General features: G+C 55.6%; 2 protein-coding genes across 4 annotated transcripts in view; one reads left to right on the top strand and one right to left on the bottom strand.

Moving 5' to 3' along the window:
- Positions 1-3088: 3088 nt before the first annotated feature.
- JMJD4 (jumonji domain containing 4) lies at positions 3089-11209 on the bottom strand. The gene is given in 5 exon segments (XM_088020481.1): positions 3089-7429; positions 7788-7934; positions 8445-8541; positions 8543-8704; positions 11016-11209. Coding segments are annotated over 5 exon segments (840 nt in total). The 5' UTR covers positions 11147-11209; the 3' UTR covers positions 3089-7126.
- A 41-nt stretch (positions 11210-11250) lies between these two features.
- The window catches only part of SNAP47 (synaptosome associated protein 47), a 47738-nt gene continuing 47263 nt past the window's right edge, over positions 11251-11725 (top strand). The window contains exon 1 of one of the 3 annotated variants that reach the window (XM_088020479.1): positions 11251-11554. In XM_088020479.1, coding sequence (XP_087876605.1) covers positions 11357-11554 — 198 coding nt within the window. In that variant the 5' untranslated portion in view covers positions 11251-11356. The remainder of the gene's footprint in view (positions 11555-11725) is intronic. The other 2 variants (XM_088020480.1, XM_088020478.1) reach the window with 2 other exon arrangements.

Here is an 11725-nt window from a genome sequence, read left to right as displayed (position 1 = left end):
TTACATTGTCCAATTCAGTGGCATTAAGTACATGCACAATGTCTCGAAACCATCAGCCCTGTCTAGTTACAGAACACTTCATTTCAAACAGAAACCCCATCCCCCTCCTTGAACAGGCCATCTTCATTCCCCCACTCCTCCAGACCCTGGCAACCAACCATCTCCTTTCTGTCTCCATAGCTTTACCTGTCCTGCACATCTCATGTAAGTGGAATCATACACTATGTGGCCTTTGTGTCTAGCTGCTTTCACCGAGCATAGTATTTTCAAGGTTCCATCCATGCTGTAGCATGTACCAAGACTCCTCCTTCTTGAGGCTGAATATTCCACTGTACATGGAATAAAATAAATTTTATTCATTCCATGTCCATATCTGTAAATGGACTTATCCATTGTTGATGGACATGTGGGTTATTTCCACTTTTTAGCTATTGTGACTAGTGCAAACACGAACATTCAGATACAGATATACATCTGAGTGTCTGTCTTCAGCTGCTGGGTACGAGTAGAATTGCCTAGTCAAATGGCAAGTCTGAAACTGCTAAACTGTTTTTGACAGAAGCTTCATCACTGTACATCTCCCCCCACTCCAGCAATGTATGAGGCTTCCGACCTTACCAACACTTATGTTCGTGTTTTAAATTATAGTCACCTTGATGGGTATGATGTGGTATCTTACTGTGATATCTGTGTATTCTTGATACAAGACCCTTATCATATCTAATATTTGCAAATATTTTCTACCATCATGTGGGTGGTTTTATTTTGTGTCCCTTGATACACACTTTTTAAACTATTTATTTTAGAGAGAGAGCTAGTGAGAAAGAACATGAGCTGGGCACGGGGAAGGAGACACAGGCTCCCCGCTGAGCAGGGAGCCCAATGTGGGGCTCATTCCCAGGACCCTGGGATCATGACCGAAGCCAAATGCAGACGCTTAACCAACTGAGCCACCCAGGCGCCATGATACACAACATTTTTAAGTTTTTATGCAGTCCAATTTGTTTTTGATTTTGTTGCTTGTGCTTTTGGTGTCCTATTTAAGAAACCATTGGTAAATCAAATGACATGAAGATTGGCTCCTGTGTTTTTTTCCTAAGGGTTCTAGAATTTTAACTCTTAAATTTAGGTATTTGATCCCTTTTAAGTTAATTTTTACATATGCTGTGGGGTAAGGCTTCAGCTTTACTCTTTGGCGTGTAGTAAATGCACTTTTCCCAACACCACTGTTTGAAGAACTGCCTTCCTTCATTGAATGGTCTTGGTGCCTTTGTTGAAAAAAAAAATCCATTGAGCACATGCGTATGGATTTAATTCTTGGATCTCAGTTCTATTCCATTGATCTAGTATCTGGCAGCCTGACTGAATTTGTTTATTAGCTCAAACAGTTGTCTGTGTGTGTGTGGGGGGGGGGGGTTATTCTTTAGGCTTTTGTACATATAAGAGCTTGTCATCTATAAATAGACAGCGTTACCGACTACTTTCCTATTTGGATGCTTTTATGTTTCTTGCCTAATTGCTCTGTCCAGATCCTCCAGTGGAATGCTGAGTAGGAGTCATGAAAGTGGATGTCTTTGCCTTGTTCTTGATCTTAGGGAGAAAGCTTTCAGTCAACTAAGCACGATGTTACTTGTGGGTTTTTCATAAATGCCATCATGCTGAGGACATTCCTTTTTATTTCTACTTGATTGAGTTCTCTTATTGCGAAAGGATGTTGGATTTTGTCAAATACTTTTTCTGCAGCAGTGGAGATGATTGGATTTTTCCACTTCATTCTACTAATCTGGATAGGTCGCTCTTCATATATGGAAGCTTTAAATCTCTGGGATAAACCCCACTTGGTCATGATGTATAATCCTTTAATTTGCTGCTGGATTCTGTTTGGTATTATTTATTGTGGGATTTCTGCATCTATATCAGAGGGATATTGGTCTGTAGTTTCCTTGTGACGCCTTTGGCTTTGATATGAGGGTAATGTTAGCTTTGTAGATATCAAGAGTTCCCTTCTCGCCTATTTGCTGGATGAGAAGAAGTGTTAATAATTTTTCTTTAAATGTTTAGTAGTATTCACCAATAGAATGTTTTGTAGTTTGTGTGCTTCTAGGAATTTGTACATTTTACCTAGATAATCCAATTTGTTGCTCAATTGTTCATAGTCTCTTATAATAAACCCTTTTTTTGAGTCCTGTCTAAATTTCTCTTAGTCAATATAGCTGTTTGGACTTTTTTTTCCATCTTTTCAGAAAAACAACTTTTGCCGATTTTCTCTACAGCTTTTCTGTTCTCAACTACATTACTCTCTAACATTTTTTTACATTTACGTTGCTTTGTTTCTAGTTCATGAAGTGCATCTGACTGACCCCTGGCAATGCCAGCCTCAGGATCACCATCTCTAGGTTATGGCTGACACCAGATAGCTGAACACTTACAGACTGGAGTGGCCCAGGCCAGCACAACCCCCGCCCCCCAGCAGGCAAGCACAGGTCACCACAGACTCTGGTCTACGGCTGAGCACAATGCCTGACAGTTGACAGGCCAGCCTGGAACTCTGTGGACCACCTGCTGCCTTAGGTACTTTTTGCTTTCCAGGACCCTGAGGACTAGCTGACCCTGGCCAAGGAACACAGCCAATGGGCATGGTGCCCTGCCTGCAGCCAGGCATTTCCCTCACCCCTGCACAGCTATGGGTCCCTGCCCCTGTGCCCACAGGCACGACAGAGCACTCACTCACACACTGGGTCTGATGACTGCAGTTCCCTACTCACGTCTGCATCTGCCCACAACCCTCCCAAGGGTCCACACTGCTTCGCACTGCTCCAGACTTTTTCAGCGTAGATGGAATCTCAGATTCTACCGTCAAGGCCAATGGTGAGCGAGAGTCCTGTCCGCCCCTCCCCCAGGAGAGGAGAGGCCCCCTTCAAGGACCTCACTCTTCACCAGGTGCGGAGGGGCAGCCGAGTCCCACCGATACTCTCTGGTGCCCCTGCAAACGCCAGGCACCAGGGCTCTGAGACCACAGGAGATGCGGCCGGTGGGAAGGGACGATTTCAGAAGAGGTGAGAGGGTAATTGAATTTTTGTACAACAGGTTAAAAAAAAAAATCTTTACTGATTTGGACAATATTGGTCATAAATATCAAAAGCTACACTTTGAATTCTACATTAAAATCCTCTTTCTACCATAGCTGGGAGTTGTGATTTTGTTCTTTCATTTTCTGTGTTTAAATGAAACACAGACCCACTCCTCACTCAGTAGAAAGTCTTGCAGGCTTATCAGCTTATTAGGTGAGAGAAGCGAGGAGGGCCAGCTACATTGCTCTGGGTGCTCTGAGATACACCAGGTGCCCCTTGCTCAGAGGACACTTCAGTGTTGGGACCCTGGACAAGAGCAGAGACGGCCTCCCAGAATCCTGGCATTTAGAGGTTGAAGGTACTTTCTCAGCACAGCAACCACTAAAACTTGGGAGCCTTTAAAAATAGTGCTTGCCAGGACCATTTCCTTTCTCAGGACAGTAGCTGCTCCAATTGGGGAAGATGGAACACACTCTGCTTCTGTTGCTGAGATTTCTTCTGACCACCGATTGAGAAATTGTGGTGTTCAAGATCGAACTCCGGAATTGCCTCAGCCCTGAGTGGGGAAAATCATACAAAACCAAGAACAATAAACGAAGCAGGTGAGAATGTGCAACGTGGCAAGGGGAAGATTACTTGTAAGTGAACCAAGGGCAGGCAGGACTTGACCTCCGTAACCTCCCCCAAGGGCCTCACAGCCAACCCTTTACCTAGATTTATTATTATGTTCAGTTAGCCACTGTATAATACATTGTTTTTTGATGTAGTGTTCCACGATTCATTAGTTGCGTATAACACGCAGTGCTCATCACAGCACGTGCCCTCCTTAATGTGCATCACCCGGCTACCCCATCCCCCCACCCCCCTCCCCTCTGGAACCCTGTTTGTTTCCCGGAGTCCAGAGTCTCTCATGGTTCGTCTCCCTCTCTGATTTCTTCCCAGTTTTCCCTCCCTTCCCCTGTGGTCCTCCATGCTATTCCTTATGTGCCACATGAGTGAAACCATATGATAATAGACTGTCTCTGCTTGACTTATTTCACTGAGCATAATCTCCTCCAGTCCCATCCATGTGGATGTAACAGTTGGGTAGTCACCCTTTCTGATGGCTGAGTAATATTCCGTTGTATATACGGACCACATCTTCTTGATCCATTCATCTGTTGAAGGACATCTCGGCTCTTTCCACAGTTTAGCTACTGCGGACACTGCTGCTACAAACGTTGGGGGGCAGGTGCCCCTTCTTTTCACTACGTCTGTATCTTTGGCTTTACCTAGATTTAAACCCTCCTGGGGTTGTCTCTGACCTCAGACCCCCTTTTCCTGTTGGCTTCTTATCCAGGGTAAAGACTTGTGATGCAGAATTTAGAGCCAAAGCTCCAACTCAGTCCATAAGCATCCCTGCTCCCTGTACACAAGGAGTTCCAGCATCACCACTATCTATGCCTTGCACAACTGTTCACCCCAGAAACGCCCACCCCATCAGGTACACCGTGATCACTCCTGTCTGGCTGAGACCTCATGACTGTGTCCTGGTTACGTCATGGGGGTGCAAACTTTTCCCACGAGGAGGCGGAAAAATGCAGCCTGAGCAGAGGGGTGCTACCAGAAATGATGATCCACGGGCAGCACGCAACTGCCTCACCAATGAAACACTGGAATGGCTCCAATCCAGGTGGCAAACACACACACCCTGAGCTTGCTGGAGTGCCCTTCCAGGTCCTTCCCCAGGACGAGGAGCTGAACGGCAAGCCAGGCAAGCCAGGGAACCTCCAGTGCACCTGGTGACATACTGCCGACATCTTCCCCTGAAGAGACAGCCTGCAGAGGCAAGAGACGGGTGAATGATGGGGACAATGCTGAGTTAGCCCCTCCTCCTCAACGGCTGCAACTGGACACACAGCACGGCTCAGGTGCAGGCCCAGTGACTGTGCAGACTGTTGAATGCAAGTGGGTGTGCAAGAGGGGGGCAGAAGCTAGAGCAACATGGAGCAAGCAGCTACTGGACCACACGTGGCAGTTCTGGGTGGTTTAGTGGGTTGGATGGTACAGCATGAACGCGCAAGGAACTGATGAATCGCTGTGTGTGCAGCGGTCACGGGTTCGCACCATGAACACACAAGCACCACTTGACGGCACACCACGGCTGTGCAGACGGGAACTACAAGCAGCAGAACGATGCCAAGTTTGCACCTGGCCTGTGAGTGTGCAGTGAGACATTGTCTACTAGCACCAAGTGGATGTGCTAGAAACAAAAGCTTGATGATGAGAACAGGAGCAAATGTGAGGCACTGTAGGTGTGCAGGGGGCACTGGATCGCACATGGCAAGTGTGCACACCGTGCACCTGAGAGTAGCGTGAGTACCAGCATTTGAGGGACACGTGGGATATGCGTGGGAGGAGCAAGGACATGGTAGAGCAGGAGTTCCAGGGGTGGAGGCTGACAGGACACGTGTGCAAGGGGTGACTGCTGAATAATGCGGTGTGCGCCACGGCACGGCTGGACGGCACACAGGGACGTGTGCAGACACAACTGTCCGAAGGCAGTGGGGGGGGGGGGTAGTGCTACACACGGGGAGGTTGTGGGACTGCCCGCGGCTGCTGGGAAAGGAGCAGATGCTGGGCGTCGAGGTGGGCACGGGACAGAGCAGCGTGCCTGCTGAGTCCCTGCGAGCACAGGGGGGTGACTATGTTGGCCAGTTCGACACATCGACTTGGCCAGGCCACGGTGCCCAGCTGTTTGTTCAAACGCCAGTCTCCATGCTGCTGTGAAAGCATCCTTTAGATGTGATTAGCTCTGAATTCCACAGACCTTGATAAAGCAGATCATCCCCCACAATTTGGGTGAGCCTCATCCAGTCAGTGGAAGGCCTTAAGGGCAAGGACAGAGGTTTCCCAAAGAAGCAATTCTGCCTTCAGACTTCAACACACTAACCCTGAGTTTGCAGACTTTGGACCCCAGACCACAAAGTCCACGCTCCCCTCAGTCCCTGGCCTGCTGGCCTGCCCTGCAGATCTCACTCACCAGCCCCCACCGTCTCTCGCTCTATTCTGAGGGTTCCATTTCCCTGCAGAACCCTACTACTGTCACTGTCGAGTGGCACACGGAGTGCAGAGTGGCTGTGAACCAAGCACCGACTGCTGGTGGCCTAAGATGGCCAGCACATGTGAAGGGTGGGAGAGGGACTACAGGGGGCTCTGGACACCTGGGGCAAGGTCCAAGCCCTCACTGGGGCCTGGGGGGCACAGGCAGTGCTGTCACAAATAAGAGGGACATAAAATCACGGGTGCCAGCCGACCCTGAGGGGCCCCTGAACGGTGCACCTGTGATGCCTAGGGGCCTGCACGAGGGACAAGGGTATGAGGCCTGGCCTGGTGCCCGGACCATACAGACATCTTTGGCTCCGGACTCTGGATGGGGGCTAAGGGGAAGCACAGGCCAGTAGGGGGACGGCAAGCTCCATGTAAATAGTGGTTCTCCTGTGGGATAGACACAAGAGGTCCTGGGCCCCAGGATGTCCGGCCTACACAGGAGGGGCTTGCTCCAGGGCAAGATGGAGCCAAGCAGGGGCGTGGTCCTACTGCAGAGGGAACCCTGCAGGACAAGCCAGCTGCCTCGCACTGCTGTGGATGGGAGGCCTACGGGCTGGGATGCTGGTCCTTGCTGAGGGAAGGCTGGGGGCACCAGGAATCCCAACCACATGCTGCCCCCACGCCTGAGTCCCCAGCACACTCCGGGCCTTCTGGCTGCAGATCTCACTTAGCAGGACCTCCCCACCCACCCCCTCACTGGATCCAGAGCACTCAGCCCTGGCTAAGCCTCATGAAGACAGGGAGCCCAAACCCTCTGCACAGGCATCAGGGTCCCGGGGATGCCAGTGGACAGTCAGGACAGTACCACACCCTAAGAGCACCTGAGGCCACGAGGCTCCGCGGGAAGGTGACCTGTCCCATGCCACACAGCAGCACAGAGCTTTATTTCTGGAAGGCGCTGTGGAAGAGACTGCCTGCCTTCCGTGCCGGTGCCTCGGGGCCCCGCCTGATGCAAGCCTCATGCCCTAAAGAGAGGCAGTGGCAGCCACGACCTCCTCCAGCTGCTGGAGGAGCTCCCCCGGCTGCAGTGAGAACACGCTAGTGTCCACTCTCTGGAAGTCGGGGTGGGCCACCACGGAGGCCAGCACCTCTGCAATCCGGCTGACATCAAAAGCAGCCTGCTGGGGGCCCAGCCCCCTGCCCGCACTGCCCTCCATGTCACCAGGGCCCAGCTCTTTCGCCAGAAGCAGCAGCCTCCTTTCAGCGATGATCTTGAGGAAGTGGTAAAATTCTTCAAAACTGATCCCGGAGCAGGACCTCATGATGACCTGGCCAGAGAGGAGCACCAGTGAGCCGCGGCTTGCTCGCAGCGCCAGGCAAGTGTCTGAGGACTATGGGCAGGGCCCAGTCCCAGAGGATGGGAACAGAGATACCCGGGAGCCAGCCAGCGATGGGTCTGAGTCCTGCAACCTGGAAGCCCCAGTGACCCGCCTCAGGACCACACCGACCTTCACACGGGCAGGCTGGCGGCTACCACGTCCCCAAAGCCACAGCTCTGAGCTTACGGAACAAGCCCTCCTCTGAGAATGCAGGCTGCCCTGAGGGCTGCCCCACGCCCTCCCCACCCTGCAGCCCTGGCCCTGCAGAGCCCCTCCCAGTCCTTCCCTCCTGCCCAGGCTGGCCCACCTGGCAGTGATGGTCCCAGTCAGGCATAGTGTCCCTCCACTGGCTGACCTCCTGCTGCACGGCCCGGAGCTCTTGCTGCAGGAAGTGCCACATATGGGCCAGGTTACAGCCGTTGACCCCGTTGTGGTTGATGGAGATGGTGTCCTCCTGGAAGGGGTGGGGTGTGGGTGTCCCCATGAGTCCACACCAGACCATCCCCCAGCCCTGGCCTGAGGTCCTTGCAACCCTCCTCGGCCAGGAAGGGCTGCTCCTGTCTCCCGGTAGGTGCTAGCATAAAGACGGGGCTGGATTCTTCTGAGCGCACAGCTAACCAAGAGCAGGGCTCCCAGGGAAGCTCCACGGTGTAGAAGGATCCACTGCTGCCCAGGGAAGAAACGGGGGCTGGTGGCCCTTCTCCGGTCCGTGCAATCCCATACCCAGGCTCTCTAGAGGGCAGCCTGCCCACTGTGGGATCAGGAGGGGTGCGCCTGGCCCTCTCTCTGTGGAAGGGCATCTAAGAATGTGTCAAGGGCGAGGAGTGTGCTGGGCAAGCCGAGGGGCAGAGCAACGGGAGATGGACGCTCTGGGCTTGGGCAAGGACCAGTGGGACCCCAGGGCGTCTCCCTGACCTGCCTGGGCCGCATGGCACGCACATGCGGTGGGCTGTGCCCACCCTACCAGGTCGTGGACTTGGTGGTGCCACCCGCTGGGCACGAAGACCACCTCGCCTGCCTCCTGCGTGAGCTCCAGGGGTGGGCTGCAGTGCTTGCACACGGCGGCCGTCGAGCAGCGCGGGCGAGGTCACGTCGTAGGGCAGGCCACCGTGGCAATCCCGAAGGGCTTCTTCTTGCCCCGGAGGGAAGAAGAACCACCTTTTCCTCCCGCAGATGCTGACAGACCAGCTGAAGGAGTGGAAGATGTCGGCGTGGAACGGTGACCTGTGTGAACCCTCCTGTCGGTGCCTACTGAACCAGAGGTGGTCTGGCGCTTCAGAAAGGCTGGCCGAGCACACGGGCCCCAGGGGCCCCAGCGCTCACACCTCCCCCATCTCAGAGCCCCCAGGGGCAACGGAGGCATGGAGGCTTGGAAAGGGGACGGCCGGCAGCCTTCCCCACGGCCTAGGCATCTCTGAGAGGCTCTGGCAGAGGGCAGAGGGTTGAGGAGAGCGTGTGGGGCAGGGACAAGGCACAGAGAGGAGGCTGGGAGGGACGCACGGTACCAGGGGCCCGCGGGCCCCATGTAGACAAAGCGGTAGTCGTCCACAACCAGGGCGTCCCAGTACTCGTTGAGCCAGTCGGACGAGAAGTACACAGGCAGGGTGAACACGTCCTCGGCCGGGGGGCCCTGCAGGGAGTGACCGGGGGCCCTGCAGCGAGTGACAGGGGGCCCTGCAGTGAGTGACAGGGGGCCGGGGCAGGAGCGGCCACCTTCTGGCCCCTGTGCCCCGAGCAGGAGACAACCAGAGGTGTGGAAGGACACGGATGACGCTGAGCTGCCTTCCGCAGCCAGCATCCACAGTGAGGCTGGCCACCCTGCGCGAGTCCAGCCACCACATGACCACAGGCCCAAGCGACCCCACCTGAGCCCCGGGCGAGGAACGAACCCCCGTCGTAAACAGAGGAAACGACGTTGGGGGTGTTGTGATGCCACTCAGATGACCCGTGCAGGCAGCACCGCCATTGTTCCAGACCCCTCTTGCGCCAGATCCAGAATTCCACCCTCTGGTTGAGCTGGTGCTCTAAGTGCCTCATCTGCATCACGCTCTTCTCCCGAACCTGTGGGCCTCGTCCACGCTCTCGCCCCGCCAGTGACCTCGAGTCTGCCGAGTGGATGCCCGACCAGTGGCCCAGGCACTATGGCCCATGTCCACTGAGGTCCTTCTCCCCTACCCCACAGCCCCCCACTCCTCCTGGTCCAAAAGCCTGATCCCCGCAACCAGAAAAATGCCCCCCCCCACACACACAGAAGCACACCAACCCAGCCCCAGAGAGAATGAGCTCTCCCAACGACGCACTGGAACAAGCTTCTGAGTAGCTCACACATCACTCATGGTCAGAGGCCATGATCAGGGAGAGCCCGAGGAGCACCAAACCACGTGTAGTACCCCAAAACGCCATGCCTCTGCAGGATGTCAGACTGCCACTCATCCCTCAAATCCGATATCACGGCCCCTAGAGCCGTCTCTGCCTGTCTGGCCTCCCTCTGCTCTGTTTGCTCTGGGGTTTCCAGGGAAGATATATAATATTCAGTCAAAACTGACCTTCAAACAACGGACAGGAACGTCCCGTGTAACACCTAGAACACACTTGTTGCCTATTTGAAGCCCACGCCCACCGTGCAGGAGCACTGGGTCTAGGAGTCCTATGTGCTGCTGGATCAAGAGTCCCTGGGGGCCACAACCAGGGTCTGGGTGTCCCTGGTCCACCCCCTGGGGCCAGCTCTCACTGCCAGACAAGAGGCTGTGAGGCTGGGAGCATCCACGGCATATGCCGGTGCGAGATGCTCTTGGATGGGTCTTGGGAATCACAAGCGAGTGACTCACTGTAATATCCCTAGTTTCCACGTCAGCAAAACCAGAATTCAGTCGTTCACTCATTTATACAAAACTCTTCGAGCCCGTACTGTGCCCTGTACCAGCTGGTTGGGGTGTGAGGAGGAGGGTCTCTGCCTGTGACCAGCACACCGCTGGGTAGGGGAATGGACACAACCCAAGGACCCCCTCTGAGCAAGGGAACCAAGCAGCCGGGGTGTGGCTGCCCACGAGTGCGAGATATGTCGCAGAGGCCCCTCGTTGGAGCTCCCAGGGTGGAAGAAGGGTGTGCTCGAACCACAGAAGGCCTCCTTGGGCAGGGCAGGCGAGCCGCTGGTCCGTGACGGAGATGCTACACAGCTCGGGCGCAGCCTTGCTGGGAAGACGGCTGAGAATGTGAGTGAGCTGAGCAGGGTGGAGCGGGACTTGGGGCGGCCAGGGTGAGTGAGACCTGGCCTGAGCGGGAACGGCGGGCAGCGGACAGGAAAGGCACAGCTAGGTACGCCCCGTCAGAGGGCGTGCAGCCCGCAAGGATGGGTCCAGCAGCCAGGACACACGGGAGAGGCGGCCTCGGCCACCGGGGTTCCCACCTGACGCAGCGTGGCCGGCCCGGCGGTGGGGAGAACCTCCAACCACGCTGCGGGAGCCAGATTCGGGCGCGCACCGCAACTCCCACCCGGGGAAACGACAAGCTGCTCTGCGCGCTCCGCCCCCTTTACCTGCACAGGTGCCAGTCCTTGAGGTAGAGGCAGCCGCGCGGAGAGGAGGAGCCCCCCCGGATGTAGTCCTCCCAGTCGCTGATGTAGTCTCGGAGGAGCATGTGCGCCTTGGGGCTGGAAGTGTACTCCATCCCCGGCCCGGCACCCGCCTCCGGCCTCCCACTTCCCTGCTCTTCAAACGGGGAGATGAAAAGGAAGTGCTTGCTACAACTACTTCCGGAGCAGGCGCCGGAGCGGGCACGGGCTGCTCCCCAGCCTCCGTGCCAGCCGGAGCGAGAACCGCGCGGCACCGGCTCTCGGGGCTTGCGGTCGGCCCGGCGCGGCCGAGCGGAATCGAGAGAATGCGGCCAGAGTTCCCGCCGGAGTACGAATCCCGGCGCGCCCGGCCCTGGGCGCACGCGCGTAGTAGCCCGCGGCCCTCGTTCTGCGCAGGCGCGGGAGCGTCCCACAGCGCCTCTGGAGCGGCTGGCTGGTGTGTCCGGCGTCGGAAACGGGCCGGACCCGAGTCTGGCCGTCTTCGCGCCTCCCCAGTGACACAGGTAAGCGGCGCCCCCAGTCTGCGGTCGGGCCTGTGCGAGAGTCCTCCCGACCCTCCCCCGGCTCAGTCCCGCCTGCTACTGCTGCCGCGATGAGAACCTCTCCTGTTCTGACAGAGAGGCCCCGGGGCCAAAGGTGGGGTCCTGGGGAATGCTGGGGGCCCAGGGGGATGC

Source organism: Eumetopias jubatus, unplaced genomic scaffold (genome assembly GCF_037043125.1).
Source record: "Eumetopias jubatus isolate StellerSeaLion01/CBP00866 unplaced genomic scaffold, mEumJub1_p1.0 scaffold_30, whole genome shotgun sequence".
Classification (NCBI taxonomy): Eukaryota; Metazoa; Chordata; class Mammalia; order Carnivora; family Otariidae; genus Eumetopias; species Eumetopias jubatus.
This window is presented reverse-complemented; position numbering and strand designations above follow the sequence as displayed.